The sequence below is a fragment of the Phragmites australis genome, chromosome 1, assembly GCF_958298935.1.
Source record: "Phragmites australis chromosome 1, lpPhrAust1.1, whole genome shotgun sequence".
In the NCBI taxonomy this organism is placed as follows: Eukaryota; Viridiplantae; Streptophyta; class Magnoliopsida; order Poales; family Poaceae; genus Phragmites; species Phragmites australis.
Window position 1 is genome coordinate 434369 of NC_084921.1, and position 19216 is coordinate 453584.

General features: G+C 42.9%; 2 protein-coding genes across 2 annotated transcripts; one reads left to right on the top strand and one right to left on the bottom strand.

Annotated features, from left to right (window-relative positions):
• The first annotated feature begins 5660 nt into the window (after positions 1–5660).
• On the top strand, positions 5661–9344 carry LOC133886662 (glyoxylase I 4-like). Its single transcript, XM_062326437.1, has 4 exons — positions 5661–5844; positions 6271–6379; positions 7161–7163; positions 8709–9344. Exons 1-4 carry the CDS (start codon positions 5669–5671, stop codon positions 9066–9068), a joined length of 648 nt encoding a protein of 215 aa, XP_062182421.1. The 5' UTR covers positions 5661–5668; the 3' UTR covers positions 9069–9344.
• A 1287-nt stretch (positions 9345–10631) lies between these two features.
• On the bottom strand, positions 10632–18649 carry LOC133922576 (probable cellulose synthase A catalytic subunit 1 [UDP-forming]). Its single transcript, XM_062368341.1, has 14 exons — positions 18408–18649; positions 17612–17807; positions 17235–17425; positions 16696–16780; positions 16419–16608; positions 15734–16000; positions 15272–15617; positions 15048–15185; positions 14830–14955; positions 14528–14740; positions 14196–14454; positions 13841–14037; positions 13342–13692; positions 10632–11520 (listed from the first exon to the last, which is right to left on the bottom strand). Exons 1-14 carry the CDS (start codon positions 18483–18485, stop codon positions 10933–10935), a joined length of 3225 nt encoding a protein of 1074 aa, XP_062224325.1. The 5' UTR covers positions 18486–18649; the 3' UTR covers positions 10632–10932.
• Between the last annotated feature and the right edge of the window lie 567 nt (positions 18650–19216).

Consider the following 19216-nt stretch of genomic DNA (forward strand, 5'->3'; position numbering starts at 1 on the left):
CCCTCATGAGTTTTCTCCTTTTAAGATTAACTACAATACTTAGAAGGAGAAATAGACCATTAGCGAATTAATTGTGATGTGTGTCCAAGAGGAAGAGAGGCTGAGGACTGAAAAGAAAGATCTTTTTAATAAAATTAGCAGCCTCTGGAACAAAAGAAAATTCTAATGGGATTTCAACTCTAAGAAGAAGTTGTATTTTGTCGCTAAGGACGACAAGACAACGTAAAGGGCACCCAAAGCACAGCTCTTTCTGCTCTTGCCTCTCAAGAATCTAAGGATGACAGATGCTACTTCTGTCACAAGAAACACCACTACCAAAAAGACTGCATTAGTTTCCTAAAGTAGCTCGCAAAGAAGTGTAATGATTTAATAAATTTCATTGATGAATCTCTTTATGCTGATTTCTCCCTTATTTTATGGTGAATTTACTCAAGTGCTATTGTATATGTTACCAATTCCTTATAGGGATTCCTTACCGCAAGAATATTAGGAAAAGGGGAGCAAAGTCTTAGAGTAGCTAATGGGAAGGAAGCTGATGTTGAAGCTGTTGGATCACTTCTATTAGTTCTTGATAGTTGCTTCACTCTTACTGAATAATGTACTTTATGTTTCTTCCATAAGGAAGAATCTCATTTCAGTGCATTCTTAAGTTTAATTCAAATGTCATTTGTCTTGCCATCTGACAAGATAAACTTTATAAGCTTTCTTTTAATGAATCCTTTGTGTCAATGAATGTCTGTGAGGTAAGCCATAAGAGAAATAGAAGCCTAGTTAATGAGACTTCTTCGAAACTGTGGCATTCTTAGGAGACATTTCGAGAAGTAGAATGGAGTGCCTCATTAAGGAAGAAACTATCCAACCCATAGACTTCTCCGACTTTAATCACTGCATAGAATGCATTAAAGGAAAATGTGTTAAGCAAATAAAGAAGAAGGGCACTCGGAGCACAAGATTATTAGAATTAATTTATACGGACATCTACGGTCTTTTACGTGTGATGTCGGTGGATGGTTTTGATTCATTCATTACCTTTACTGATGACTTTTTTCGTTACTGCTATATTTACCTCATTAAAGATCGATCTGAGTCTCTCGACTAATTCAAGATACTTAATGCTAAAGTAGAAAATCAGCACAACCTAAAGATTGAAGTAGTGAGATCAGATCATGGGGGAGAGTATCATGGGAGACATGCCCCTTACGGGCAAATCCCCATTCCCTTTGCTAGATTCCTTTAGGAAAATGGTATAGTAATCCAATATTATATACCTGGTGAACCTCAGCAGAACGGGGTAGCTGGACGATACAACCGCACGCTTATGGATATCGTGCGAAGTATGTTCAGCTATTCTAGTTTGCTAGTTGGACTGTGGATGGAGATACTTAATACAGTTACGCATATTTTTAATCGGGTTCCCAATAAATCAGTTCTAAAAACACCTTATGAATTATGGACTGTGAGAAAGCCTCTTTGAAGTATTTGCGTGGGTGGGGTCGTGTAGTTGAAGCTAAGGTTTTTAATCCATATATTGAAAAATTAGATCCTAAGATAATTAGTTGTTAATTTATTGGGTCTCCCGATAAATCAAAGTGGTATCACTTTTATCGTCCAGATAGGATCATTAAATTTGTTGAAACAAGACACGCTATATTTTTTGAGAATGGTGATCTAGATCCTAGGGAAGTTGATCTCGAGGAAAAGCGGGTTTATGTTCCTACACCGCTGATCCAAGAGCCCTACATCACTATGCCCTAGGTGGTTGCACCTTTCGTAGAAACTAACGTCAGCGCACCCCTGTTAAGGTATCTAAAATTCCTAAGGATGCACCTAACGATGAGCCTCAACAGTCCCCTGGAGTATCCAGTCCTGATCATATAGTACCTAACGAAGTAATTAGGAGATCACAGCGTGACAAGAGACTTACCATCTCAAATGATTACGTTATCTACATGAATGAGGATGTTAATGACATAGGGAAGACAGAAGATCCCAACTTAGATAAAGAGGCAATGATGAGTGAATATTCAACTGAGTGGCTTAATGCCATGAAGGAAATTAAAGGCTATGGGCGATAATGATGTATGAGATCTAGTAAAAATCTCTAACGGAGTAAAAAAAAGTAGACTATAAATGGGTCTACAAAACCAAACATGACTCTAAGGGAACATCAAAAGGTTTAAAGCGATGCTCGTAGCTAAGGGCTTCTCGCAAAGAGAAGTGATCGACTATAATGAAACTTTCTCTCATGTATCAAAGTTTTTTTTAGAATAATTATGGCGCTTGTAGCACATTATGATTTAAAGCTGCATCAGATGAACATAAAGACGACATTCCTTAATAGTGACTTGAAAGAAAATATTTACATGATTCAACCAGAACGTTTTGTCATGAAAGGCAAGAAACATTTGGGATGTTGCCTTAAGAAATAAATTTATGATCTAAAACAAGCGTCTAGACAGTGGTATCTCAAGTTTGATAAAGTTATTAGAAATTTTGGCTTTAAAGAAAATGAAGTTGATAACTGCATTTATGTAAAGTTTAAAGGGGTAAAATTCACCATCTTAATTCTTTATATGGATGATGTCTTATTAGCCAGTATCGATAAGGATATGTTGTTTGAGGCTAAGAGATTTCTTTCCACTAATTTTGATATGAAGGATCTCAGTGAAGCTTCTTACGTTATTGGCATTGTGATTCATCAAGATCGGTCCAAATAAGTATTAAAATCGTCTTAAAAGACATACATTGACAGAGTAATGAAGAAATACAGTATGCATAATTGCTCTACCATGCCTGCTCCTATTGTTAAGGGAGATAAGTTTATGACATTTTAATGTCCGAGGAACCAGTATGAAGCTGTTCAAATTAAGTCGGATCCTTATGCTTCAAATGTCGGAAGCATTATGTATGATCAAGTATGTATACACCCTAACTTAGCCTTCGTGACCGGGATACTTGGCAAATATTAGTCAAATCTAGGACCAGATCACTGAAAAGTCGTTAATAAAGTCCTTTGCTATTTGCAAATACTAAGAACTACATGCTCATATTTAGAAAATTTGATAGCCTCGAAGTTGTTGGCTATTTGAATGCAGACTTTGCGGGGTGTGTGAATACTAAAAAATCCACATCAGGTTATATCTTCACCCTCGCTGGAGGAGCTATTTCATGAAAAAGCTCCAGACACTTACAACATCGTCAACAATGCAAGCTGAGTTTATGAGGCTACCGGATAGGCTATATGGCTAAAGAATTTTATCCCAGGATTAAGAGCGATCGACAGTATTTCAAAGCCACTTACATTATAATGTGATAACCAATTTACAGTTTTCTATACACGTAACAACAAGTCGAGTAGTGGTGCTATCAAACATATCGACACTAAGTATCATGATGTGAAATATAAAATCCAGTATCAAACAATAAGTGTCAAGCATATAAGTACTAAGTCAATGCTTGTGGATCCGCTCACTAAAGGCTTACCACCCTATATCTTTTTATGATCATGTTGTCGGTATGGAGTTATTGGAAAGCTCATATCTTTTGCGATCATGTTGCCGGTATGTGGTTATTGAAAAACATATGATTTTGGATTAAGAGGATCATTAAGAAAATCAACTCCCATTAAGCATAGCAAATTTCTATTTTAAGATGGAGCAGTGTACTATAGATATTTGGGTTTTAGTGGTATTTTATTAGTCGTTGTAACACTTTGCCTTAGTGTGCTGTTTCATTGAGAGTGGGTTTATGATGTTAGTCTTACGATCAAGGGAGAGAATATTGGTGTTGATCTCAGACAAACCAACGCCCGATTCCTAAGGGAGTCTGACTCCACTACACACCCTGATCAGGGATGCCTAAACCGACTCATGGTTTCGGTCCCCTGTGGCCCAGCGCGACATTAAAAGGGAGGAGCCGACTGTCTCACATCATCTAACAATTGGCTGAGATAGGATTCGCCCTAACAAACCCTACTCGCCTGATCGATCCTTATAAAAAAAACATATTTTTCTCTTAATATTGATTAATCTATTTTATGTTCTTTAGAGAATAAAATACATGTGTTATGATGAATCTATGTTCATGATCCACAATAATAAATGTATGATCTTTCATATAATGGATGATGACATATATTCATTCAACTTTCTGATATTGTATTTATTAGTTCGATATAGGCCTACCATAGAGGCTGCTAACAAATCCCTATAACTAAAAATAACTAAAAGCCCAGGTCAATAAAGAGTAGATGAATAGAATATGAATTATAATAATTAAGGACAAACACTTTAAACTTGATAAAATTTGTTAAGAAAAAATATTTCATTATATGCATTCACATTAATCATAGGTAGTAAATTATACTTGATAATATATAATACCTAAAATAGGTTAAAAACATATAATACTTGAAACATAGATAATATATAAAATAAGTTTGTATGACATTAAACTCTTAAATTCTATAGATTTTATATGCCAGTAAACTCTTATTTTTTAGTTTTTATCATGCATATCAGTTGCCAGGGGGTATGAACTATGAGAGGACCCTGCATCAAACATAGGGGGCCTGGCTGCCCCCTCCCCCCTTGTCTCTGCCCTTGGTGCGTGCGAGGTGGAAAATGTAAGTCTACATGGACTTATGAATGCATAGCTTATCTTATCATCTGTCTATCTCACCAGATAGTTATCATCCATTGATTTTCCTCACTTGCCCATAAATCTTTCCACATACAGTGTCTCAACACAAATCTTAACGTAAATGAACAATCCTGATAAGCTATGTGTACATAAGTGCTAGTGGAAATTTCGCATTCCAGCGAGATAGACGTTGTCATGGTCATCAGAAAGCAGAGAGATGATATTCCCTCCAGTAAAAAATATTTGATGTTTTGAACGTGATAAGATCTTCGATGCATACACTTGATTATTATTTTTTACTAGAATCTATTTACAAAGTCTAATAAGTTTGTGAGATTATGGAAGTATTTTTCAAGACAAATTCATGCATATACTTTCATATTTTGAATCTAAATATTTTAAAAGTTATTGATAGTCAAAATTTCAAAACTCTGACTAAGTCTTGTCTAAAATATCATGTATTTATAATCAGAGTGAGTAGAAAAGAGCAGTACGTACGTATTTATGGGTTGTGCATGCAGGCGTGGCACGTCCGACCGGATCCCCGCATGCGCAGACGTGACATGTTGGAGCGATCGATCTATGCGCGTAGTGGATGTGATCGAGTAAAGGCGCCCTGCACTGCACAGGTGTGCATCACACCGCATCGAAGCTCGATCGAGCTGTAACTGTCGTCGGTGCCCAGGGCCAATTAACGCTCTATATAAACCGCCTGCGCCGTGGCGGCACCCCCGGAGCAGCAGAAGCCAACGCTATCTCCTCCACGTTCGTGCCATTTCGCTAGCCGCCACACGTCGTCCCTTCCCTTCCACGTACTCCTCTCCTCTAACGCCGGCCATCGATCTCCATCGAGCTAGGTACGTACGTAGCTTGGCACGCGCGCGCGCACCGTGCGGCGAGTGGTGCACTGCACACGGCTAGCAGCGCGCGCCGGCCGGCCGGCCGTGAGGAATTGAAGCAGCTAGCGAGCGCCCGAGCTCCGGCCGGGGGTCGTTCCGTGTGATTTGCGCCGTGGGTTCATTCGAAGATGGTTGCCACGACGGGAGCGGAGCCAGCGCAGAGCGGCGGCGGGCTGCCCCTGGCATCGCTGAACCACATCTCCGTGATGTGCCGGTCGCTCCAGAGCTCCCTAAACTTCTACCGCGACGTCCTCGGCTTCATCCCCGTCCGCCGCCCGGGCTCCTTCGATTTCGACGGCGCATGGTACGTCCAACGACTAATGTTCTATATATACTACCTCTAATTCGGAAATAAATATTATTTTAAATATCGATATAGTCTTTAAAATACAATTTTGACTACTACTTGCTATTATATATTAATAACAAATAGCAAATATATATTATTACGAAGATACTTTTCAAAACAAATCTACATATATTATTTTTAAGTATTCAAGCTGAATATATAAAATTAATTTATAATCAAAGTTTGAAACACTTAACCAACTGTAACTCAAAATAATACTTATTTTAGATTGGAGTGAGTACTGCATGCATATGAACCATATATACCCCGTTCATCTTCGTCACCGGCCTGCTGCATGCAGGCCTTGCATTGCTGTTGGCATTGTGAGTGCTCTGAATTCTGATGGCAATGCTGAAGAACAAAACTGAAACGAAATTACAGGCTGTTCAACTACGGCATCGGCATCCATCTGCTGCAGGCGGAGGACCTGGAGAGCATGCCCCCTACGAAGACGGAGATCAACCCCAAGGACAACCACATCTCCTTCCAGGTATGCATGCATATATGCGCGCCGGCCATTGCCACCACGTACGTGTATATAGCATGCAATGCAAAATCCAGATCGCTGTTGCAGCATCGTGTATATATGCATGCATGTTTGACCAGCGTGTGTGTGTATATATATCGCGATCCATCGAATTGATCCAGTACAGTAATACAGTAGTACACTACAAGTACGAACAGGCAACTGGAGGCGAAGAAAAAAATTAAACGCCTCGGTACGGTGTCAGAGTTGACATTAGGAATTAGATAACAGCTAGCTAGTCTGCTCGTCAGGGCCCCTGTTTTTCTGCAGATCGACCTGCACTACTGGTCCTCATCTGCTATAGAATATGATCGTTCCTGAAACGAATGTGGATTGGGCATCTTGAGAAGAAGCAACTTGCAGGCTTGCACATGCCACATATTCAACCGGATCCGTGGACACAGCTGAATAGAACCTTTTATTTGCGGCAAACTGATATCAACTTCTCAAGTTCAATCAATTCAATGCATGCCATCCCATTTTCTAAAACATTTTGCTGCGAAGTCCATGCCAAGTGTATGTGCATCACATGGTGACTACACCCAGCAGGATTATTTTTCACAGTCGCCTGGTTAAGTGATACAGTTTTCCAAAGTACAACTGTTCCTGCCTCTACTAGATTATTTCTCTGTCAATTCCCCTGATTGGACCTTAGTACCTTACAAGTGCATGCTACACTGGGCTCGATCTGATCTACATTCTTAAGATAACAAATGGCAACTGATTAGAATTGTTATCTAATCAGACTGTTAGAATTGGTGATTAAGATATAAATAAGACTGTTAGAATTGTTGAGCAATTTCATAAGCTCTCCGGGGTATATAGTTGGAAGGATCATCGCATCTGAACACGTGCATATGAATTACTTAATTCCAAATTTTAGTAAACAGTCGCCATTGTAGACTCAACTTGCAGGAACAGCTGATCGAACAAATTAACAATACTAGTGTGGCGTGTAGGGCAGGGACAGGTGATTATATAGGAACGGGGCACTTGATTGTGCGCTTGACCTATAGCTTGTGCAAGTTGACAAAGGAACCTTCACTCTCAGCTGTTTCGATGGGGATGCAACATGTCTGGATATGCATATGTGTAGGCCAATTAGACATTAATATTTACCTTGAGACACTTACCATGCATAGGTGGTGATTGGATTTTAAATGGGCTTTGATCTTCTTGAATATTTTCTTTTTAACTTCAGATGTATGGTCTTGTGCACCTTTCCCAGTGAGATAGTACTGTGTAGCCTTATAGTTCAATTGGTTTGGTCAAATACTTCGACAGAAAAAATACCAGTGCATCAGATATTCAGATCAGCATGTGTATTCTTTAACCAGCACGTAGTTAACCAGCCATTTCCAAGAAGGATACTTCTGAGACATGCGCTTGCATGTGTCTAACTCTCCATGCATGGCTGGTCCCAACTCAAGCAAATAAAAGACATTCCTGTAGGCCACCATTTAGAAAGTTGAACAAAGTGACAGCAATCGTGCCTGCATGTACTACCTTGATCCAAACATGCATATGTGCACTATGATGAGTTCCCCAAGGTTTCACAGTACTAGATGCAAGCCACATCGATCTTTTTAGGTATAGATGCAAGGCAGTACTACTCCTGAACCTGGCTGTGGCTCCCTACCTAGATTTGGGTTCCGAAGGGAAATTTCCACTAGTCCATATGGATGCATGCCTTATCAAGATTCATTTTGCGTTGAGATTCGTATAGGAGGATAAGTGAAAAAAAAATCATAAGATATGTAAGAGAATTAACAGATAGATAGATATCAGACAAGTTATATTTCCGATTTTGGTTCAAGCGTTATGTTTGTCTGCGCACCCACACACATTTCTCTAGAAAGTTTGCGTTCCGAGGCAAGGGCGGAACTAACCTTGGGCTAAGCCCCTAGCTGGCACATTCAAATTTAGACTATATCTTAAAAAAAACTATTGTTTCTACAATAAATACAAAAATAATTTGAGCCCATGGCCCTGGCTGAAGCCAGCCTGCCATGGGCCTAGGTCAGCTCCTGTTCCCAGGTCCCCGTGATGGAATGGGACAGCGTGGATACGCGAGCTGGCTGGACAATTGTGACTCACATGCACATCTGGCAAAGGACAAAACAAACTTGCATGCATGCATGCCTAACTGTCATGTGCTTTAAGAATTTTTACACTGGTTGTCGGAAAACAATGAAAATAACAGTACGATGCACGTAAACGTGAAGCGCGCATGCACGAGTGGCTTCTTTGCATGCATGAACGAATTTTCTTACGATAACTAACTTGCATGCAGTGCGAGAGCATGGAGGCGGTGCAGCGGCGGCTCAAGGAGCTTGGGGTCCGGTACGTGCAGCGGCGCGTGGAGGAGGGCGGCATCTACGTCGACCAGCTCTTCTTCCACGACCCCGACGGCTTCATGATCGAGGTCTGCACCTGCGACAACCTTCCCATCGTCCCCCTCGTGCCGGAGGGCCACGCCATCCTCGGCCTGCAGCCGCCGGCGCCAGCCTGCAAGAGGGCCGTGAAACCGCTGCCGCCGCCGCCTCCTGCTCCGGCGGCCGTGCCGGTGCAGTCGCCGGCGATGGCCAGCGGCGGCAGCAGCTGTATTGGCGAGGTCGAGGCGAGCATCCCAGCTTGCGCGATGCAGGTCTGATTCCCCAAGGCGATGAAGATCGATCGGAACACCAGCATTTTGAAGATCCAATGAAGAATTTTGTTGCCAGCTTGCTTCCTTCATCAGTGAAAAATAATGTATGTAGCGGTTTTCTCGTCCACCATTCAAGTTGATTTTGTTCGATGTTGAGTGATCCGACGAACCGTTGCAGCTGCAGCTAGTGGTCATCTGTTATGGTCATCGCTTGCACATTGAGAAGATCGATCCATTGATCAGTCTACCAATGGTGCAACTAGCTGCACCATATATAATCACTTTACATATATATCCATGTTGTAATCCATTTATATATGATATATCCATGATCCATCCATATGCAACACCAGCTGTGCCACTTCCTGGATTGCTCTAATCTTTATTGAACATGTACATGGACGCAAACATTGCACATGGATTGGAAAATGCACTACCAAAATGGCTTATGTACGCGGTGGCTTATCCACGCCATCCATATTTGCATTGAGATTTGTGCACTGCACATGAGACAAAACACATGTGCGCTATAGATGTGCAGTGCAGAATGAGTGGTGAGATAACCCACCACACCCATATGCTATTTAAGGAAAACTTTGTTCCACATGGATGATTGGATATATCATATATGTTTCTTCTTGTTCTATACACTACACGATACTCCCCTATACTCAGGTAGCCAGGTAATAACATAGAACTGTCATGGCTCATGGGGGAGGTGTCACTAGCGGGAAGAATGACTTTCTCAGAAGATCAGAGGGGTATTCCATCCAACATGGTGTAAGTTTATATGATAAGCACATACGTACATGGAATGGCAAAAGAAGACCATCCCCCCCCCCCCCCCACTACACACACACACATACTGTCCTCTTCTTGAATGTGTATAAGCACTGCACAACACATGCACCACGGTAGAGCAAAAACTTGCTACTAACATACTCATAATTACCATATATTACTTTGAAATTATATATATTTATTGCTTGATGTACAATGGAGTGGTGCACCACCATCATTTTGGCCCTAGCTTCGCCAATGCTTGCAGGCATGCATGTCTGCTACCTATGATTTTTGACGTAGCACGCGCTGCAGGTAAACTGGTAGAGGACAATACACATGGAATGAGAAATATGCTGAGTTTATTGGACGGACGTGCTGCATTGATGCGTCCAAGAGGAAAGGACAAGTGATCCGTGCGATACTGAGATGGCTCCCGGGCGGGCGCAGCAGCTCCTCCGTGCGAGATCGATCCGGCGAGTGGGCGGCCGGGGATCCGCAGGTGCATGTGAGCGGCCGGCCAACACAGCCGTCGTGTCGTGTATGCCACTGGCGCACTGCCTGATTGCTGAAGCCGAACTGCTCCTTTCGTCGACAGCGAGTCCAGCAGTTCAGGAGAAGGTCCAGCACCTGCTGCCGTGCGTTTTTCCTCTTCACCTGAGCTCACCCTTCGCCGGAGCAGTACTCGGATCATCAGACCCAACAGGGAACAGATACGCTGGAGCCATGCAAGAGACCACTATACAGATAGGGAATGCCCAAGCAGTTACAGTGTTCTCAACCGAACAGTTTAGTAGCTAAAGTTCTTATATAAATAACCTCACGGGAGTCTACAGTGAGCACATAGTAACCAAGTTATCGTCAGTCAGAAGCTGCTGCTACCTAGCAATAAAACAAGCAGCACACTTTTATGCAGCCACCTCCCATGGGCAGCTGAGGCACGGAAGAAGCTAACGACCAGAGGCATAGCTCAGATAAAACATCTTCATCTACCGACAATCTCACCTAACCTCCTCTGGTATTTACATGAGGGGGTAGGGTCGACTTTGATCGGGACCATGCCAGGTTACAATTCAGCAAGCAGTTCTGATCAGCAGTTTACACCGCATTGCCCAAGGGAAACAGCTTTCTGAGTAGGTGATATGAAAGGATCGATCTTCACCCACAGCAATGAGAAGATGGAAGCGAGGAGGATGGACCAAACGATGACAATGGTTGGTGTGCGGTTCTGCCTCCCCATGAGACCCTTTAGGAAAGGGTAAAGATGGAGGATCACCCAGACTGAGAAGAAAAGCTTCCCGAAAAGCGGACCCCAGGACTGGTAGCCACTGTTAATAGCGTAAGATACTCCTGCCACTATACCCACCAGGTTAATCACAAGCACGGTGGTTGGGGGAATTATAAGACTTGTCCACTTGAACACGTATAACTCAGAAAAATCACCCTCATCATCAGTTGCCTTTGATGTAACCGTGAAGTTTGTGTCAATCCCTGCCAACACTTTTAGTAGACCTTGGAACACAGCAAACAGATGTGCAGAGGTGCCACCAATGACCCAAAACTGCTCATTTCTCCACCAGTCCTCAATACCAACACCACTCCATTGAAGCTCCAATATACCAGTGAGAAAGATGGAAGCAAAAAGCAGAATGAACAACATTCCAGCATAATTGCTAATCTGCAAAGTACATGAGAGATGGATGTAATTTATAAGGAATGGCTTGTCTGAGAACATAACCTATGGCAGTTTCACAGCTTCAGTGATTTCACCACTATTGTGAACACTCCCTAGAGGTCTAGACCGGAAAATTGCAATAGAAAATCCTGTCTTGCTATACTACCATGCACCAGCATATATTGATTATTTGAATGGTAGTCTCAAGCACTATCACAAAAAGATATGCAAGATATTTAAGCACACAATGCAAAAAAAAAAAAAAAAGCCTTAGCCCAAGAAAACATGATGGAGCCTGTACTCTTCCCAACAAGTCTCCAACCAAGAAAGAAAACTGCAAATAAAAGTAGATAGGGAACATGGTTTTTAAGGCGGTAAGGCAAGGCGCGACGACCCACCCCCTTCCAACCGCCTAGGCGAGTATGGCACGTGGCGAGGCGACGCCATACTCACATCCTAACCTATAACTACTCTAGATTTTAGTAGCAGTTTCGCATATGTTCATGTCTTTTTTGAAACCTATGTTCAAAAATCAATTAAACAGAGATCTATGTTCAATTCTCAAGTGCAAAACAGGGCAGAAACAGGAGCTAAACATAGAACTAGAAGACCTAAACAGAGCTCAATTGCAAAACAGACTAAACATAGATTGCAGCAAACAAAAAAAATAACAAGGCAGCAATGCCATACATTGCAGCAAATAAAAACAGAGCTAACAGAGCAATACATTGCAACAAACAAGAAAACTAACAAGCATCTTTTGGTTTTCAACTACTTTCTACTGAAGTATAGTAATCAAGCATACTCATGGAAGACTGTCACTGATGAAAACTACTCATCTGAAATAGATCATATAACACAGCAACAGTGCATATGGGTTCTATTGCTACTAAAGGAGTAGAGATCTAAGAAACGCCACAAAGATATATGCATGAATAAGGGGAAAACATGGAAGACTTATGCAGACTGCCTTAAGAACTTATCGACATGGCGACAAGAGCCATTGGGTGGAGCAGCCGCTGAGCAGACCTACCGAGCAGAGCCACGCCGAGCATAGCCACCGAGCATAGCCATGCCGAGCAGAGCAGCCGAGCAAAGACACCGACCAAGAGTAGACTCACCGAGAAGGATCGGAGCAGAGCCGCCGAGAAGGACTGGAGCAGACCCGCCGAGAAGGACCAGAGCAGACCCACCGAGAAGAGACACCGCCGCCGCTGCCAAGTTCCTAAAGGTGCGTGCCTGACGCCCTCTCTCCCTCTGTCTCTAATTGAGTAAGTCTATTCCCTCTCCCTCTATTTCCCTCTCTTTTCCCCCACTCCTGTTTTCCCCGCGCGGCGCGTCCTACCTTTCCCGAGCGGGACTAATTTCCCCTCGCACGCGCTGTCGTGCTGAATGGCGTCCACCTCAAGCATTTGGGCGCCATAGGGATGCCATACTGCGCCTAGGTGACGCCACAGATGACAAGGCAAACACCATACACCCGGAGAGCAAGGCGAGGCCGATGCCCAGGGCTGCAGCCTGCCCGGGCGCCTAGGCGACGCCTTAAAAAGCATGATAGGGAAACAACAGTATGCATACTTCAATAAGAGGACTTGCTAATTTTGAAAGGTCAGAAAGAAGCACACAAGCAAACATACCCAAGGAGGAACAAAACACTAGTTTGCTTGACGTGCATATATGTTGTGCTAGTTAGTTCAATGTCATGAAACCATCGGGACAAGCCACTGTATGACAGGAACCACAAGATTCAAGTGCAGAAGAGTAGGCAGCTGCAAAGTTTTGGAATACAGTATAACGGGGCTTAAAGGATTTTGGGTGACTTACCTCGGGAATAATGAATTTGTTGGTGAGCAGACAGATAGCAGGAAGCACACAGTAGGCTATTAGTGGAATGGATGTAATTGGATAAACAATGGTGTTTATGTAGGCCAGTCTCTCCAGAAGCTTTAGCCTTCCATTGTAACCATACCAGATAGGACAGTGTCTGCTAAGAAGAATTTCAACTGAACCAAGAGCCCAACGTAGCACTTGGTTGAGACGATCGGAAAGGTTAATTGGAGCAGAACCCTTGAAGCAAGGCCGAAGTGGCATGCAGTAGATGGACATCCAACCTCTTGCATGCATTTTGAACCCAGTTAGAATATCCTCAGTAACAGAGCCATATATCCATCCAATCTGAAAGCATACAAGATGAAAGAAGAAACTCATTTATGGTCATAGCAAATTTATTAACAAGTAAACTCAAGTGTATATAATAAAAATTGTATAACCAAAGAAGAGAACTATTAAAGGGCAACAAACGAACTCTGCCTTCCTCACTGACCTCTTTCCCCCATTCTGACTTGTCCTCGTATCCACAGCTAATGACATGGATGGCTTCTTTTAGCAGGGAAGCTGGGTTTGTTGAAGGTGGAATGCCACCTTGAGTCATGAAGGTGGATGCAATAAAAATTGGGGACTGGCCAAAGCGTTTCTCCAAGCTCTTCTGGGACATAAGCAGTGACCTTTCATCCTCATAACCTAGTGGGATTCAACAATCCAAATTAGTACAAGCTAGCATATTTTAGCATGACAAGAACTTTAGTACCAGAATTGCAGTTGCATTCAACATCCGGAGTTGCTATTTTGAGCTTCCAGGAATATAAAGCAAGACTAAATATATAGCAACTAGGGCAGACCTTCAAAACCCTCTTCTATGTCTTCCATGTTGAAGATAGGAGCTGAAGATTCTGTTCTCTTCGTAGCACAGTTTTTGGTATCAATATAGCTCTTGTCCTTCTTCTTTCTGCCACCACAGCAACTTTTAATGATAATGTTCGGCTCCAAATCAGCTTCAGTCAACACAGGATCATAGCCATACAAGGCCTGCCTATTGAAACAGCAACCTGTTCCCACATACACAGGGCCTTGAATGCCATCTAAACCCTTCATGTTAATCTGTACAGGAAAAACCATGTAAGGAACATGAAATATTTGCAAATATAGTAAACAAAGGCACTACTGTACTTACATCAAAGAAGACAATGTTCCGGTTTGCATATCGATCATGCATGTCTATACCATCAAATCTTTGTGGAAACTGGACATAGCAAGTTTTCCTTCCTAGCGCTGGATCCATCATGAAGCACATAGCTTCTCTAAGAGCTTTGCTGCTATTGAAGTAGTGGTCACAATCCACATTAAGAAGATAAGCACCATTTGTCAGGACAGCAGATACGCGAATCTGTTCATTAATAAAAAGAGTTAGATCATAAAGAGATGGGCAAACAAATCTGACAGTTGTAAAGCTGAATAACTATTGTGAACATATACCAAAGCATTCATGGCACCAGCCTTCTTGTGATGCTGGAAACCTGGCCTCTTTTCACGAGAAACATAAACGAGACGTGGCAACTCATTTCCATCAGTGTCAAGCCCACCACTGTGCCCCAAGAATACCTGAGCTCAAAACAAAAGGAGTTGAAAACATAAGGACAAGATCTATAATGAACTGAACAGTAATGTCCATTTCAGAAGTTAAAAAAATATACCTGGATCATTCCCGGATGATCTCTTGGGTTATTCCCAGGCCAAGGAGTGCCATCAGCCATGGTCCAGCCTTCTTCAGGTATTTTTTGTGCTTTTGCTACAAGGGCATTGATCCGTACTTTGAATTCTTCGTACTCCCTCTGTCACAAAACACCTCCAGGGATCAAAATCACCCGACAAAAGTTCTGTAGAATCAGTAATCTAACTACTTGGCACCTTATCTTACCTTCATAGCCCGCCTTTCTTTCACAAAAGATGGTTGGATTTTGTCCTTCAGGTAATCTATCTTTTGAGCAAAGTAAAACTCTGGAGCCCTGGGTTCAATGTTGTGTTTCTTGCAAAAGGGAACCCATTTCCTAGCGAACTCAGCAGTTTCTGACAGTGATTCGAAACTCAACATAGCTGAACCATCATCGGAAACATAGCATGATACTTTGTCAACAGGGTAATCCACAGCAAGAATGGACAAGACAGTATTGGCAGTAATTAGAGGAGGTTCCTTAAGTGGATCCACCGTACTGACAAAGACATCAATTGGAGCCAACTGAGATGGCTCACCCTCCCTATCATATCTGCAAAAGTGCAAAGTTAAATCAGAAATCTCAATATGTAAACATAAGGACTCCTAAACATAAAGATTGATGCATTGCCAACATCCTGTAGAAAAGCATCAAGAAGTGCAACTTGCCTCAATGCAAGCCTATCAAGGTAAGTTTCACGGTTGATAGGATGCCACTTTGGGAACTGATCTAGAAGCCAAGACAAGGCAAACCAAACTTCACAAATAACAGAGACAAGCCACAATCCATAAGCATCACGCACTGGATGAGTTATACGATACTGGAAGAAGAGGCAGAGGATGATAAGCCGGAGAACGATCACTACTCGATATATGTTGATCTGATTAGCAGATATAGGCATTATGCGGCTTAGAGGCAGCCGTGCATCATCAGCCCTGCAGACCAGAGAAAAATGTAAGTAACTCAACAGCAACATTAGCTGAAATGGGGACAACAGTAAGCACCAATTTGCAGTTCCATTGTTGCAAAACAATAGTGGCAAGAGCATCATACATTCTAGTCAGCTCAGACAGATAAGCTAAAAAGGACTAAGTAGTTATTAATAAACACAAAATTAAGCCTGTAGAAAAACTCCCCCGCAAATTAAAACTAATGGAGGATTCCTTTTGTGGAGCTGAATGAAAAGAACAGGTTTCTGATAATATGACCAAATGCTCCTTGGCTTGCTGTAGTCAGCACGCAACACTACTGAGTTCCCAGGTTCAATGTGAATATTTTCTGTACAGAAGGTAGCATGCTAATCCATAACAAGAAAAGGCAGAGCAGATGAAAGGGAGGTCGTAAGGACCATACATTTGCAGATCTTCACCATTTGAGCCAGTTCCTTCGATATCCCCTTTCCCTTCTGCTGGATATTTATTAGTCACCTGTATCATATTTTTCTCCTGTTTAACTCTCCAGCTCTCGACTCTTTCTTTCCAGTCAACACTTCCAACCCCATAAGAATTCAAGTCCTTCGAGGGGTCCACAATCCTCACAGGTACTGATATCATGACAACAAATGAATGCATTCCAGTGAATCTGAAGAGGAACTGATATCAAGACAACTGTATATAGCATGATAGCATACCTGGAATGCTTGGATCAACATAGCTTGGTGTTGGGCTGCGGATAGAATGGCGATCAGGAGAAGCATCAGGGATATCTCCAGAAATCTGAAGATATGTGTCAACATTTCAGTGCACAACAAAGCAAAACATTCTTATCGCAGCATTTAAGTTCAGAACCATGAACAGCTAATCCATGGGAAATTATGTTGTGAAAAACATACTACAGGTTGGAGAGTATAGTTTCCGAAATAAAATGTAGGTTTCAAACATCAGTAGCCAGTATTCATTCGGCCCAACCATTTTTATCCAGTAACAGGTAGGGGCACCCATTCCTTGTATATGGCCTTATGTACAGCGTAGTAGACTCGTTTTTAAAACACTGAACTACCAGTGAGGCAGTGACTCAATGGCTCCATACAAGTTTCATGCTACAAGGCTAAAGCATGCTGGCACAACCAAGAACAATCTTCAATAGTGGGAACTTGTTGCTAAGATTACAGGACCAATAGCCCCTGCAAGCACCTGACTGGCATTGTATAGTGACCATATATTGTTATACCTGCTGCCCACTTGTCAGACGCGGAATCCTATGATGTGGTTCATGTCGAGAAGATGAAGAGAGATCAACATCTTCTCCTTGCCCTCGCAGCTGCCACTGTGGACCTTTGCCATTGCCTTGCGCATAGTTGAATTCATTATCCAAATCATCAACACCCTCCTCCTCATCATCTCCTGGAACTCGAGGGCTCCCTGAATTTAAAGTCCATGATTTCAAAAATTCAGGGTGATGACATACGTCATTCATTATCATTTAGACAATTAAAACAGTTGAATTTGCAATGTGAATTAGTAAAATTCATAAAGAAGTTGTGATTTTGATATATGTGAGTATGTGACGAAAATTAGTAAGTTCATTATGTCCCACAAAGAACAGACCTTTGTGCCTCTTGTATCTAGTCTTGCATTGTGGGCAGCACTGATTCCCCTCCTTGCGCTCATATTCATAACATGGCCGACAAACTGGGAAGGCACACTCATTGCAAGCAACAAAGACATCGCCCGTAGCTGCGAGCCCGAGAGTGTCACCGCAGATTTGACATATTTGTTCATTCTCGTTTTTCAATTGCTTAGCCTGCATCACAAACGCAGATGGGGAATAAATAAATAAAAAACTACAAACCCAAACAAAACTATAAAAACTCCTAAAAGCCAGCAAGCTGCAACTAATCTCCCACGCATAGTGAAGTGTATTAAATCGACCGTGTTGTGACTTGTGAGAAGTAGGATACACAAGAGAAGACATAAAGGCCGGACACATAGCTGAACAGCTTATTTTAGTATTCGAACTGAGCTACAAAGTTCAGATAAACCCCCAAAAAGGCGAGGCTGCAACGCGCTGAATTGCAGGACTTTGACCACCATCTGGCAGTCCATTTCAGCTCACTTTGTTCTGCATTTTTCGCTGACGCTGCCGCACACTGCTATCAACTGACTCGCCACCCGACAAGCACCCCGGAACGAAATCGGCCACGCGAACGCAACAAAATTTAGGCATCCCCACAACGACCGCACGGCCAGCCAATCCGCACGAATCCGACGTGCAGCAGATCCAATCCGAGCGGCGGCGTACGGCCACCCGCCAGATCCACGCCCCCCCCCCCCCCCGGCGCAAATCGAAACGAGACGGGTCGAAGCAGAAGAAAGTGCGAGCGAGCGAGCGAGGCAAACGCACCGCGGCGCCGTCGCCGTCGTGGCGGATCGTGACGACCCCGTCGCGGGAGCCAGCCACCATCCCCGCGTTCGCGGCCATCGCCGGCCGCGCCCGACGCCAATGCTCTCTTCCGCCTCCCCCACCACCTCGTCTTCACACAGCACGCATCCGCGTGTGCGTCAGTGCGTGTGAGCTGGTGCAAGTGTGCCCGACCGCTACTGCTCTCTTCCGTTTCCTCCACCCGGCGTCGCCTTCTACCGCGGCGCGTTCTGCGCCGTCGCATGGGGAGGCGGGTGGAGCGTGGGCCGTCGGATGGGGGAGGGTCAACATCGCCGCACAGCCTGTCGGCGCGTGGCGTCCTTACTTGGTAATGGACCCAATCCGAAATACCCCTCCTGTGCATTTATGGAACTTCGAGTCTTAATTTAATATGGATGCTTATATATTTTAGTGATTTAATCTCGAGAGAAATAATACGTACGCATGTGTGTATAAATATGTGTGTCCGATTTATACTTTAAAAAACTTACTAAAAATTGGCAACGCTCATAAATTTTAGCTACCAGTTGATTTGTTATCGAAGTTTGGCGTTTTGGCTGAGCGTCATAGCACATGCAGCTAAGCTACCAGCAGCTTATTAGCAACATATAATCGGTACCAACGCTCTGTTGGCTAATGTTGGCTGACTTAAGGCCAATCCCAATACAAAATGTCTTAAAAGGGATATTTATTCACTTCCACCTCATATGGCCATTAGTATAGAAATTCTCTTTTTAATACAAAGTTTGTTTCACATCTTATAAAATATGTCACATATTTTCTATTGGTTC